The 14,392-nt window shown below is 40.0% G+C and overlaps 1 protein-coding gene across 2 annotated transcripts in view; it reads left to right on the top strand.

Annotated features, from left to right (window-relative positions):
- Positions 1 to 3,128, top strand: part of FBXL17 (F-box and leucine rich repeat protein 17) — a 934,277-nt gene extending 931,149 nt beyond the window's left edge. Inside the window, exon 9 of one of the 2 annotated variants that reach the window (XM_077290006.1) lies at positions 1,610 to 3,128. In XM_077290006.1, coding sequence (XP_077146121.1) covers positions 1,610 to 1,747 — 138 coding nt within the window. In that variant the 3' untranslated portion in view covers positions 1,748 to 3,128. The remainder of the gene's footprint in view (positions 1 to 1,609) is intronic. The other variant, XM_077290031.1, reaches the window with a different exon arrangement.
- Positions 3,129 to 14,392: the final 11,264 nt, after the last annotated feature.

Raw genomic sequence — 14,392 nt, 5'->3', positions numbered from 1 at the left:
GCCCTTAGCAGATAAACACCCCCAAAACATAATGTTTCCACCACCGTGCTTTACAGTGGGGACGGTGTTTTTTGGGTCATTGGCAGCATTTCTCTTCCTCCAAACACGGCGAGTTGACTTAATGCCAAAGACCTAAATTTTTGTCTCATCTGATCACAGAACCTTCTCCCAATCACTCACAGAATCATCCAGATATTCAGTGGCAAACTTAAGACGGGCCTGCACATGTGCCTTGAGCAGGGTGACCTTGTGGGCCCTGCAGGATTTTTAACTTTTATGGTGTAATGTGTTAGCAATGGTTTTCTTGGTGACTGTGGTCCCAGCTGCTTTGAGATCATTAACAAGTTCCCCCATGTAATTTTAGGCTGATCTCTCACCTTCCTCATGATAAAGGATACCCCACGGAGTGAGATTTTGCATGGTGCCCCCGATCGATGTCCATGTTGGTCTTGCCCATGTTGTAGAGGTTTACTGATTAATTGAGTCTGTGGACAGGAGTCTTTTATAAAGGTGACCATGTAAGACCGCTTTCTTTAATGCAGGTAATGAGTTGATTAGGAGCATCTAACTGGTCTGTAGGAGCCAGAACTCTTTATGGTTGGTAGGTGATCAAATACTTTTCTCACTGCAAAATGCAAATAAATTTATATAATTTATGCAAAGTGATTTTCTCGATTTTATTTTTGATATTCTATCTCTCAATGTTAAAACTAACCTACCCTTAAAATTATAGACTGTTCATGTCTTTGTCAGTGGGCAAACTTTTAAAATCAGCAAGGGATCAAATAATTATTTCCTTCCCTGTAAGTTTTTACAATTTTTCATTCCAAACTCTGATGTATGGTTAACTTTCCCATGTATAAACCCCTTCTATTCTCTTAACTAATTTACCACTTGGGTAATAAAAATAAGTCTGAAATGACCCCTTCCCAACATGGTGATTTTTAAGTTTTTGCTATTTCCTCCCTGTATTTCAGGAGCCATTTTTTTATTGTTCAATCCACATCTTCAAGTGTGGGCTTGTTTTTTGCTGCATGAATTGTAGCTTTAAATTACACCAATCATTTTGCCATTCAATATACTGGAAAATGGGGGGGGGGGGGGGAATGTAACGAAATTTTTTTAAAAAAAAAGTTAAATTCCTCAATTGTTTTGTGGTTTTATTGTATGATATTTGCTGTATGGTAAAAATGACTTGTCACCATGATTCTCCAGGATATTTCAATTACCAAATTTGTGTACTTTATATACATATATATATATTGAAAAAAATAATTGGAATAAAAAAATAAAACTTGTCATCATTTTCTGAGACCTGTAACTTTTTCATTTTTTGATCGACGGAAGGATCTTAAAGCCATTGGTATGCCTCCATAGGTGTAGGCAGGTAACCTGTGGGGTACAGGTGTGGATGCTGTATAACAGCTCTGTACCGGTTTGTTTGTGTGAGCCCTTTCATATACGTTAATAGGAGTTAGCTGCAGTGCTATGTGCACCCATTGGGTTAAAGTATTTTTTTAATCTCACAAACCGTGTCACATTTGTTTTACATTGTACCCATATTTTTTGAACTTTAAATTGTGTTTATATCTATCTCCAAAATCTGCAGGTAAATGAAGCTACAGTGGAGCAACTGGTCCAACAATATCCCCACATCACATTCAGTACTGTACTACAAGACTGCAAAAGAACTTTGGAACGGGCTTATCAGATGGGATGGACACCAAATGCATCATCCGTCTCATAATTCATTGGGAGACAAATAGTTTATTAAGCAGTTGCCATTGAAAATGCTGATGATGGATAATTTATACCCAGAAAAATCTACAATTCCTTTTATCTCAAGTAACCACCATAATTGAACCATGGCACTGTTTCTGGGTGGCTCGTGAACAATGTTTTTGGAACCTTTCCATTGTGTGAGAAGTCTATTTTACAAGGTGTTTGGCTCACGAGATATTGGCTCTGTTTGGTTGCGGTTAGTACGGATCGCTATAATTTGTGTGAAAAGTGATTGTAACATGTTGAGATATTGTGTTATAAGAGCATGCCACTTCTAGTACTATCAAATTCTCACTTTTCCATATTAGTTCTAGAGAAATGAACATTATGTATTATAAACTAGATCTGTGGGATTGTTTTTCTTTTATTTTTCATTTTCTGATGAGCATCTCTAATGACTTTATTGGAGATTTGAGCTTTACAATCTGCTGCTGAAAAGCCTTTTTTATATCTAATCCTTTTAGTTTATAAACCTTTGACTTTGCAATGGGTTTGACCTTGCTTTTATTTAGTTACTTTTCATTTGTATTTTCTCTATTATTTTTTCTCTTTTATTTGAGCATTATGAAACAAAAAGGATTGGGTTGGAGTTTTACATTTTTATGTTATAGACATTATTATTATTAGGTTTTAAAGTGGATCTTTCATTATTTGCTCAATTAATTTGTGGCTATGAACATTCGTGCACTCTCACTAAAAGTGTATCTTAACGCTCTTGAATCCTAATACACATTATATTGCGTTAATTGTTGTCCTTGTCTCCTTTTTGTGTGGACCAAATAGGCTGTTAGGGGCTCCCTCAATGTCCTGTGCTGAATTTTTATTCTTTAAATTTATTCTTTTATTATTTTATGTATGTTTTCATCAAGTCACAGACCCAAGAGTCAAGGTAACATGAGAAGATTGACTGAACTGGGGAAGATTCTTAAAACTGTCACAAAACAATTTTCCATTCACTTTTTTTTTGTTGCCGGTTAACAGAGGTCTTGATGATATTTATTTGAAGTGCCAGCAGTTTTTACATCAATATCTGTAAGTTCACATGTAGCAACTTTTAGCCTAGATTTCTGCAACTAAAGATCTGTACCACAGAGCTGAAATTTCCATTTTGAGATAGGCAACTCCTAGGATGCTGAGTTTTGCCTAATTTTTAAAATTGTTTTTTATTGAAGTGTGTACAAATTATTATTGAATAACTCAATAAAAAAGAGCAAAGAATCCGCACCACTGCAGCAAAGGTTCACTGTGCCTCAAACTCAAACCAGCTACGTGCCATAAACGCCCCCAAAGGATCTGGTGCTCAATCTGAAAAAAGTATGTAAAAAAAATCCAATGAAATAAGAAAACTGAGAGCACTCACCGTCCTAAAAGTCAGTCCTTTATTGAAATGGAAGAATCTTCAGCAGGGGAAAATGGAATTGTGACAGACGACGGCCGTTTCACGCTACTGCGCTTCCACACAGTAGCGCGAAACGGCCGTTGTCTGTCACTATTCACATTTTCCCATGCTGAAGATTCTTCTGTTTCAATAAAGAACTGATTTTTAAGACAGTGAGTGCTTTCAGTTTTCTTATTTCATTGGAATATTTTTCCATAACTACTAGAAGGCCTAACGTGGTCCTTAAATGGTCTTACTGGCCTATAAAGATTTATAAAAAAAAAAAAAAAAAAATTAAAGGAATATATTATTTAAATGCATATTGAAAACAAGAGATTTTGGGTGTTGAGAGGCAAACCAATGTATTGGCGGCAGAGGGTCGACGGCAGGAGACATATTGTACCATCATTTTACTAGACTTGCATAGGAATTGTCAGTTTCTATATATTTCTGTCACAGACTAGGACTTCATTAACCCCTTAAGCCCGTATGACGTACTATCCCGTCGAGGTGGGGTGGGCCTTAATTCCCGGTGACGGGATAGTACGTCATACGCGATCGGCCGCGCTCACGGGGGGAGCGCGGCCGATCGCGGCCGGGTGTCGGCTGCATATCGCAGCTGACATCCGGCACTATGTGCCAGGAGCGGTCACGGACCGCCCCCGGCACATTAACCCCCGGCACACCGCGATCAAACATGATCGCGGTGTACCGGCGGTACAGGGAAGCATCGCGCAGGGAGGGGGCTCCCTGCGGGCTTCCCTGAGACGATCGGTACAAGGTGATGTACTCACCTCGTACCGAACGTCTTCTCCCTGCAGGCCCCGGATCCAAAATGGCCGAGGGGCTGTATCCGGGTCCTGCAGGGAGCACTTCCGGGTCGGAGCAGGCTGCAGATGAAAGCTGCAGCCTGCTCCGATGAAAGGATGATCGCGGATCTCATAGAGTGCTGTGCACACTATCAGATCTGCGATCTGTGATGTCCCCCCCCTGGGACAAAGTAAAAAAGTAAAAAAAAAAATTTCCACATGTGTAAAAAAAAAAAAAAAAAAATTCCTAAATAAATAATAATAAAAAAAAAATATTATTCCCATAAATACATTTCTTTATCTAAAAAAAACAAACAAAAACAATAAAAGTACACATATTTAGTATCGCCGCGTCCGTAACGACCCAACCTATAAAACTGGCCCACTAGTTAACCCCTTCAGTAAACACCGTAAGAAAAAAAAAAAAAAAACGAGGCAAAAAACAACGCTTTATTACCATACCGCCGAACAAAAAGTGGAATAACACGCGATCAAAAAGACGGATATAAATAACCATGGTACCACTGAAAACGTCATATTGTCCCGCAAAAAACGAGCCGCCATACAGCATCATCAGCAAAAAAATTAAAAAGTTATAGTCCTCAGAATAAAGCGATGCCAAAATAATTATTTTTTCTATAAAATAGTTTTTATCGTATAAAAGCGTCAAAACATAAAAAAATGATATAAATGAGGTATCGCTGTAATCGTACTGACCCGAAGAATAAAACTGCTTTATCAATTTTACCAAACGCGGAACGGTATAAACGCCTCCCCCAAAAGAAATTCATGAATAGCTGGTTTTTGGTCTTTCTGCCTCACAAAAATCGGAATAAAAAGCGATCAAAAACTGTCACGTGTCCGAAAATGTTACCAATAAAAACGTCAACTCGTCCCGCAAAAAACAAGACCTCACATGACTCTGTGGACCAAAATGTGGAAAAATTATAGGTCTCAAAATGTGGAGACGCAAAAACTTTTTTGCTATAAAAAGCGTCTTTTAGTCTGGTTTCACACTTGCGTTTTTATCTGCATGCGTTTTTTAAAAAAACCGCATGTGTGAAAAAATGCATGTAAACGCGGTAAAACGCATGCATTTTTATAGAAAAACACAAGAAAACAAGAAAAAAACAAAAAACCCTAACCCTACCCCTAACCCTACCCCTAACCTGAAATACGTGGCACTGAAATACGTGGCACTGAAATATACGTTTATATACGTATATAAGTGCCACGATATTTCAGTGGCCACGTATATAAGTGCCACGTATTTAAGTGCCACGTATTTAAGTGCCACGTATTTCAGTGCCACGTATTTCAGTGCCACGTATTTCAGTGCCACGTATTTCAGTGCCACGTATTTCAGTGCCACGTATTTCAGTGCCACTTATTTCAGTGCCACGTATTTCAGTGCCACGTATTTCAGTGCCACGTATTTCAGTGCCACGTATTTCAGTGCCACGTATTTCAGTGCCACGTATTTCAGTGCCACGTATTTCAGTGCCACGTATTTACGTGCCACGTATTTTTCAGTGCCTGAAATACGTGGCACTGAAATACGTGGCACTGAAATTCGTGGCACTGAAATTCGTGGCACTGAAATATCGTGGCACTGAAATATCGTGGCACTGAAGTATTTACGTGCCACGTATTTTTCAGTGCCTGAAATACGTGGCACTGAAATACGTGGCACTGAAATACGTGGCACTGAAATCCGTGGCACTGAAATATCGTGGCACTGAAATACGTGGCACTGAAATACGTGGCACTGAAATACGTGGCACTGAAATACGTGGCACTTAAATACGTGGCTCTTAAATACGTGGCACTTATATACGTGGCACTTATGACTGTCAGAAAATGTTCAGTAAACGGTTAGGGGTGAGGTTAGGGGTAGGGTTTCAGGTAGAATTGGGGAGCTTCCACTGTTCAGGCACATCAGGGGCTCTCCAAACGCGACATGGCGTCCAATCTCAATTCCAGCCAATTCTGCGTTGAAAAAGTAAAACAGTGCTCCTTCCCTTCCGAGCTCTCCCGTGCGTCCAAAAAGGGGTTTACCCCAACATATGGGGTATCAGCGTACTAGGGACAAATTGAACAACAACTTCTGGGGTCCAAGTTCTCTTGTTATCCTTGGGAAAATAAAAATTTGGGGGGCTAAAAATCATTTTTGTGGGAAAAAAAATATGTTTTATTTTCACGGCTCTGCGTTGTAAACTGTAGTGAAACACTTGGGGGTTCAAAGTTCTCACAACACATCTAGATAAGTTCCTTGGGAGGTCTAGTTTCCAATATGGGGTCACTTGTGGGGGGTTTGTACTGTTTGGGTACATCAGGGGCTCTGCAAATGCAACGTGACGCCTGCAGACCAATCCATTTAAGTCTGCATTCCAAATGGCGCTCCTTCCCTTCCGAGCTCTGTCATGCGCCCAAACAGTGGTTCCCCCCCACATAGGGGGTATCAGCGTACTCAGGACAAATTGGACAACAACTTTTAGGGTCCAATTTATCCTGATACCCTTGTGAAAATACAAAACTGGGGGCTAAATTTCATTTTTGTGAAAAAAAAAAAAAATAATATTTTCACGGCTCTGCGTTATAAACTGTAGTGAAACACTTGGGGGTTCAAAGTTCTCACAACACATCTAGATAAGTTCCTTGGGGGGTCTAGTTTCCAATATGGGGTCACTTGTGGGGGGTTTGTACTGTTTGGGTACATCAGGGGCTCTGCAAATGCAACGTGACGCCTGCAGACCAATCCATTTAAGTCTGCATTCCAAATGGCGCTCCTTCCCTTCCGAGCTCTGTCATGCGCCCAAACAGTGGTTCCCCCCCACATAGGGGGTATCAGCGTACTCAGGACAAATTGGACAACAACTTTTAGGGTCCAATTTATCCTGATACCCTTGTGAAAATACAAAACTGGGGGCTAAATTTCATTTTTGTGAAAAAAAAAAATAATATTTTCACGGCTCTGCGTTATAAACTGTAGTGAAACACTTGGGGGTTCAAAGTTCTCACAACACATCTAGATAAGTTCCTTGGGGGGTCTAGTTTCCAATATGGGGTCACTTGTGGGGGGTTTGTACTGTTTGGGTACATCAGGGGCTCTGCAAATGCAACGTGACGCCTGCAGACCAATCCATTTAAGTCTGCATTCCAAATGGCGCTCCTTCACTTCCGAGCTCTGTCATGCGCCCAAACAGTGGTTCCCCCCCACATAGGGGGTATCAGCGTACTCAGGACAAATTGGACAACAACTTTTATGGTCCAATTTATCCTGATACCCTTGTGAAAATACAAAACTTGGGGGCTAAAAAATCATTTTTGTGAAAAAAAAAATATTTTTATTTTCACGGCTCTGCGTTATAAACTGTAGTGAAACACTTGGGGGTTCAAAGCTCTCAAAACACATCTAGATAAGTTCCTTAGGGGGTCTACTTTCCAAAATGGTGTCACTTGTGGGGGGGTTTAATGTTTAGGCACATCAGGGGCTCTCCAAACGCAACATGGCATCCCATCTTAATTCCAGTCAATTTTGCATTGAAAAGTAAAATAGCGCTTCTTCCCTTCTGAGCTCTGCTATGCACCCAAACAATGGTTTACACCCACATATGGGGTATCGTCGTACTCAGGACAAATTGCACAACAACTTTTGTGGTCTAATTTCTTCTCTTACCCTTGGGGAAATAAAAAAATGGGGGTGAAAAGATCATTTTTGTGAAAAAATATGATTTTTTATTTTTACGGCTCTGCATTATAAACTTCTGTGAAGCACTTGTTGGGTCAAAGTGCTCAACACACATCTAGATAAGTTCCTTAAGGGGTCTACTTTCCAAAATGGTGTCACTCGTGGGGGGTTTCAATGTTTAGGCACATTAGGGGCTCTCCAAACGCAACATGGCGTCCCATCTCAATTCCAGTCAATTTTGCATTGAAAAGTCAAATGGCGCTCCTTCCCTTCTGAGCTCTGCCCTGCACCCAAACAATGGTTTACACCCACATATGGGGTATCAGTGTACTCAGGACAAATTGCACAACAATTTTTGGGGTCCAATTTCTTCTCTTACCCTTGGGAAAATAAAAAATTGGGGGTGAAAAGATCATTTTTGTGAAAAAATATGATTTTTTATTTTTACGGCTCTGCATTATAAACTTCTGTAAAGCACTTGTTGGGTCAAAATGCTCACCACACATCTAGATAAGTTCCTTAGGGGGTCTACTTTCCAAAATGGTGTCACTTGTTAGGGGTTTCAATGTTTAGGCACATCAAGGGCTCTCTAAATGCAACATGGCGTCCCATCTCAATTCCAGTCAATTTTGCATTGAAAAGTCAAATGGCGCTCCTTCCCTTCCGAGCTCTGCCCTGCGCCCAAACAATGGTTTACACCCACATATGGGGTATCAGCGTACTCAGGACAAATTGCACAACAATTTTTGGGGTCCAATTTCTTCTCTCACCCTTGGGAAAATAAAAAATTGGGGGTGAAAAGATCATTTTTGTGAAAAAATATGATTTTTTATTTTTACGGCTTTGCATTATAAACTTCTGTAAAGCACTTGTTGGGTCAAAGTGCTCACCACACATCTAGATAAGTTCCTTAGGGGGTCTACTTTCCAAAATGGTGTCACTTGTTAGGGGTTTCAATGTTTAGGCACATCAGGGGCTCTCCAAATGCAACATGGCGTCCCATCTCAATTCCAGTCAATTTTGCATTGAAAAGTCAAATGGCACTCCTTTGCTTCCAAGCTCTGCCATGCGCCCAAACTGTGGTTTACCCCCACATATGGGGTATCAGCGTACTCAGGACAAATTGTACAACAACTTTTGGGGTCTATTTTCTCCTGTTACCCTTGGTAAAATAAAACAAATTGGAGCTGAAATAAATTTTGTGTGAAAAAAAGTTAAATGTTCATTTTTATTTAAACATTCCAAAAATTCCTGTGAAACACCTGAAGGGTTAATAAACTTCTTGAAAGTGGTTTTGAGTACCTTGAGGGGTGCAGTTTTTAGAATGGTGTCACACTTGGGTATTTTCTATCATATAGACCCGTCAAAATGACTTCAAATGAGATGTGGTCCCTAAAAAAAAATGGTGTTGTAAAAATGAGAAATTGCTGGTCAACTTTTAACCCTTATAACTCCGTCACAAAAAAAAATTTTGGTTCCAAAATTGTGCTGATGTAAAGTAGACATGTGGAAAATGTTATTTATTAAGTATTTTGTGTGACATATGTCTGTGATTTAAGGGCATAAAAATTCAAAGTTGGAAAATTGCGAAATTTTCCAAATTTTCGCCAAATATTCATTTTTTTCACAAATAAACGCAAGTTATATCGAACAAATTTTACCACTAACATGAAGTACAATATGTCACGAGAAAACAATGTCAGAATCGCCAAGATCCGTTGAAGCGTTCCAGAGTTATAACCTCATAAAGGGACAGTGGTCAGAATTGTAAAAATTGGCCTGGTCATTAACGTGCAAACCACCCTCGGGGCTTAAGGGGTTAAGCAGTGAGAAGAATCTAATAAAAGTCTTTTTGCTGCTTAGGTAATCTAATATAATGATAGTATAAGAAAGATTTATTATTTTTACTTTTGTTATTAAAAGTGTAAAACATTTAATTCGTACACTCTCTCATCGTATTATTGAAGTTTAGGAAAGTGAGCACCATTGGTACCGCAGTGGTAATTGGTGTATGTGATCTATATTGAATGACTGATATTGGATTACTGTATAAGTAACTGAGACCTTATGTGTGTTAAAGTATCAAATGTTGAATAAACCACCATGCCACAATAAACCAAATAGTTTATCTAAGCAGTAATACTAGAAGCTGATACCAGAAGCTGCTTTAAAGAGGTTGTCCACTACTTTTTCGCTGATGACCTATCCTTATGATAGGTCATCATTATCTGACACTCGGCACCCTAGCCGACATCTGTGTACTCACTTGCAGAGCTGACCGTCTTCTGGTAGTTGCCGAAGCTTGATACTGCACATCCAACTTCTATTCAAATCAATATGAGGATGTGTAGTACCCTGCTGCGGCCACTATCAGATGTCGGCCAGTGAGTACTTTCGGACTGCCAACATCGGTAACAGCTGATCGGCAAAGTTATCAGACTCTGGCCGATCAGATATTGATCCTAAGGATAGGTCATCATTGAAATAGTGCTGGACACCCACTTTAAAGGGGTTTCCCGTAGAATGTACGTCCGCAAGGACAAGGTCCTCTCCCCACTGTACCAGTCTGTCATTGTAAATTTGTTTACTGTAAACAATATCTATAACCCTGTATGTAACCCCTTTCTCATGTTCAGCACCTTGGAATTAATGGTGCTATATAAATAAATAATAATAATAGAAAAGTGTTCCCCAAATGATTAGATGCTAGTAAAAAAAAACGAACACAGATAATAGTACGATGCCCCAAGTCTAACGCCAGATCCCTGCCATTGCTGCAGTCTGTGTTTTGGCTGCATGAAACTAATATACAAATGTGTCCACAATTATTTTTTTTGTGAATTTGGCTAAGTACTTCAGTTTCTCACAAAGCTAATTCAATACTTTATCGCGACATGCTAGGAAAGCCCTTGACAGGCTGCAGTTCACATCATGAGAAAATCATGTTTTGTTTTGTTTTTTTGTCAGTCTGTCATCTCTCCACACAGCTTGGGATATGTTGAGCGAAAAGCAAAGTAAAAAAAGGCACATCTGTACGTAACTTATGTGCCAGGTTTTTATTGTCTTTGTTACCTGTGTCTTTTAATGATTTATGTTTCTGTTTCATTTGCTCCAATGAAGACGATGCACATCATATTGAAGGTCAATCACCTAATTTTTGTGATTTAGGATGCGTCGAAAAAATTACTCCAAATTTGACGTTATTATTATGTATTTGTGAAAATCAAATTTCTACATTATGATGATATAGCTAGTCTAAGACAATGGACGGTTTGGCGTCTGGAAGAAATTTTGTTTATATTTTAAAATATATACTTTCCAATGGTAGAAATGAAGTCCTGAGAACATGAGGTGAAAACTAGTACACAAAAAGTCAAATATAATTAGTATTGAATGAGCATTATCATGATCTACCAAACACTGTCCTTTTTTAATCCACACTTTATACTTCCTTATATTAGTGCACCTAGCAGGAAGAAAAAAATTTGTTCAAATTTGGGTAACGCTCTTGGCTTCATGCTTTGCAACACTTCTGCATAATCTGGTGACTTATTTCCGCTAAACTAATTGAAGTGAAGCCAACAGGCTTATAAATGGCAAAACAATCCAGATCTCATTTATACATGATGAGATTAGACCAAGCCTGGGCAAGCTGTGGCCCATGGGCCAGATCCAGCCCTCTGACTGTTCCTGTCCGGCCCACTGACACTCGCAGCCAGAGGGCTGGAGAGGGAGTGATCTATGATTCTGATTTTTTGCAGAATCGTCATTAGTTTTATAGCCCCGCCCCTGTCTTCTCATTGGTGGATGCAGGGCTGCTGAGCTCCTTGTTTGCAGAGCTGCTCAATCTTCTGCCGGAGCGTTCAGGACAAGAGGAGGGAAGCAGGGAGTACAACACCCATCTGCTGCAGATAATGGGCAATTAGCTTCTAAGTGGAGCACAGATAACGCCTAGGAGCAGCAATGTATGTCTGCTGTGCTGATTAGGTGACAGCACTTGCATGCCTCCTTTCACTTTAGCTGCTCTTCCAGCTTTAATTTCACAGTTAATTAGTAGCCACTGGATCTCCCTGGCAGCTGAAGGGGTATAAAACACTTGGCTGAGTATTGCTACTGAATAAAGGGTCCAACAGTGAAGTGCCCCACTCACCTCCACTACACGCAGCCTTTAGATGGGATATTCCATGTGCTTCCCAAACTGTTCTGCCCCACAATGTTCTCTGCTGCCCCATTTGCACACAGCTTGTGGTGTTGTGTGTCCTGTGTAGGGGAGGTAAGGGAGCCCCTCACAGTGCTCCTTTCTGTGACCTGTATCACATCCACACTATAGACTTCAATAAAGACCCCCCCCCCCCGTTAGTCAGCTCCTAAACCACATCTGATGTGGTTCTATACATGTGGAACAGAGGTGGGAGAACAACTTTTTTTATCCAATGCTCCCAACGTATTTATTGATAGATCAACCACTAATACAAATTGTATCCCATATGAATCATTTGTACAGCATCCAATTTTTATGAATACAATTCCATTACTAAATAGGACCCTGTATTTGTTCTTGCTTCTGATGTATAAAAATGGATGCCATACAGATGACAAGACAGATGGAAAGTCGTCCGTTTTTCTGGATGAAAATCATGATTTTTTTTATATGCTCATGTAACCTTAACTTGATAAACAATTGCCCTTTATAAAGTGATAACATTAATATTATGCAGACTTAAAGGGGTGGTCTATTTAATGCAATAATCCAATCACTTTTCCAATATTCTTCAATTAAAAATGTTCTACCTTCCCCTCTCTACTCTGTCTGCTTGGTTTTTGTTTTGTTTTTGTTTTTTACTTCCAAAGACCTTTCATTTGAGAATCTCCGTTTATTTTAGGACACTCACATGGGACATCATCAGGGGACAGAGGCTGTGGTTTCTACCACAGCTGCTTTCCCCATCTTGAAACAAAGCATCATCAATGACATCTGTTTCAGAGACTGGACTAGTCCCTGCTCGCTGTGTTGCCTCCTTACAATTTGCACTGACAGTGCACTCTTGCCGGTTCATCACTTCTCTTTAGAACCAGCAAAGGAGTGCACTGTCACTGTGAATTCAAAGGAATACAGCACAGAGAACTCATACTGAGTATGCATCAGAATTTACAACCGATGCATTATCAGGTAAGCAGGACTAGCCCAGCCCCTGAAACAGACATCACTGATGATGTCTCATCTCAGAGAGGGCTCCCCCTGATGGCTGTATTGACGATCCCAGCATGCACTCAAACAAAACGTCATTGGTAATGAAAAACAAAACAGAGAGGAAGTCAGAATGTAGAGGATATGTTAGGGAATTTTTCATTGAAGTATATTAGAAAAGGAGATTAGATTATTACACTAAATAGGTGCACATTTAGAATTAAATTCACAGATGCCCCTTTAATTTCAGCCAATTGGTTCGGCCCTCCACAGCAGTGCCAGACTGTAGGTTGGTAGGACTGGCCAGTGGCTCTCCAGCTGTAGCAAACCTACAGTGGCAAGTATGCCCTAACAAATGATAGTTTTCCACAGCTGAAGGAGCGCATTGTAAAGACCCTGACTAAAACTGCAATAAGCCCACCATTTACAATATTTGCAAATTTATTGTTTAAATGGACTCTGTCACCTGAATTTGGCGGGCCCTGTGTCCTCTCCGATGGGCGGTGTTTTCTCTTCTTTCATTCACCCCTTCCTTTCCCACTGGCCGCAATATTTTCTTGAATTTCAGTAGGTTTCCTCCGTAGTACACGCGTGCGCAATGCAATCTTGCCTTGTGCACGCTCAGTATGCTTTGCCCAACTGCAGGCAAAGCCGAAAAGCATTAGTGCGCATGCAATGCCGAACTATGTTCCGGAACACAGCGAAATGCTTCCGAGACATAGTGCGCTGGCGCATGTGCACTAATGCTTTTCGGCTTTGCTGCAGATGGGTAAAGCATACTGAGCGTGCACAAGGCTAGATTGCGTTGCGCACGCGTGTACTACAGAGGAAACCTCAAATTCAAGAAAATATTACGGCCAGCGGGAAAGGAAGGGGTGACTGAAAGAAGAGAAAACACCGCCCATCGGACCAGACACAGGGCCCGCCAAATCCAGGTGACAGAGTTCCTTTAACCATACTCTTTAGTAATTCTTCACACTTTTTTTTATCATTATTTATTTAACATAGAGTTTGCTGTCCCCAGTTTATCTTCATATATTCAATTTATGCTAAATATGTTTGGCTCCTACCTGCTCGTGCGTACAGACATGGAAATGATGTATAAAACCTGAGTATTTTTCCACTTACATAGATTTATGAAAAATTGTATTTCCTCGAATTGAAATGGATGATGTTTCCTTTTACTGCATCTGCTGAAAGCTACTAACTATACATTACGATGTACCAATGTAAACTGGTTAAAATCATATTTAAAATGTATTTTTCAATCATTGAGAAGATTAAACTATTTCAAGGGTTTCAAAGTGTTCGCTCCTCTTTTTTTAATATGTGTCACAACAAATAAGAGCTTATCCAACTGTGGAAAAAATATTTAACTACTGTAAGTATAAAAATCATAAAATAAGAAAATACATCTTATGCCTTGGAATGCATCGCTAATGCTATGGTGGTCTTCCCTTTCTTTGTTTACAATTGTGAAAGTGCCAAACTATGGATCTGCAATGATGCCAATAACTCATAACATTGGAAATGGTTATTTGCCA

This window comes from Ranitomeya variabilis, chromosome 1 (assembly GCF_051348905.1).
Source record: "Ranitomeya variabilis isolate aRanVar5 chromosome 1, aRanVar5.hap1, whole genome shotgun sequence".
Lineage (NCBI taxonomy): Eukaryota > Metazoa > Chordata > Amphibia > Anura > Dendrobatidae > Ranitomeya > Ranitomeya variabilis.
This window is presented reverse-complemented; position numbering and strand designations above follow the sequence as displayed.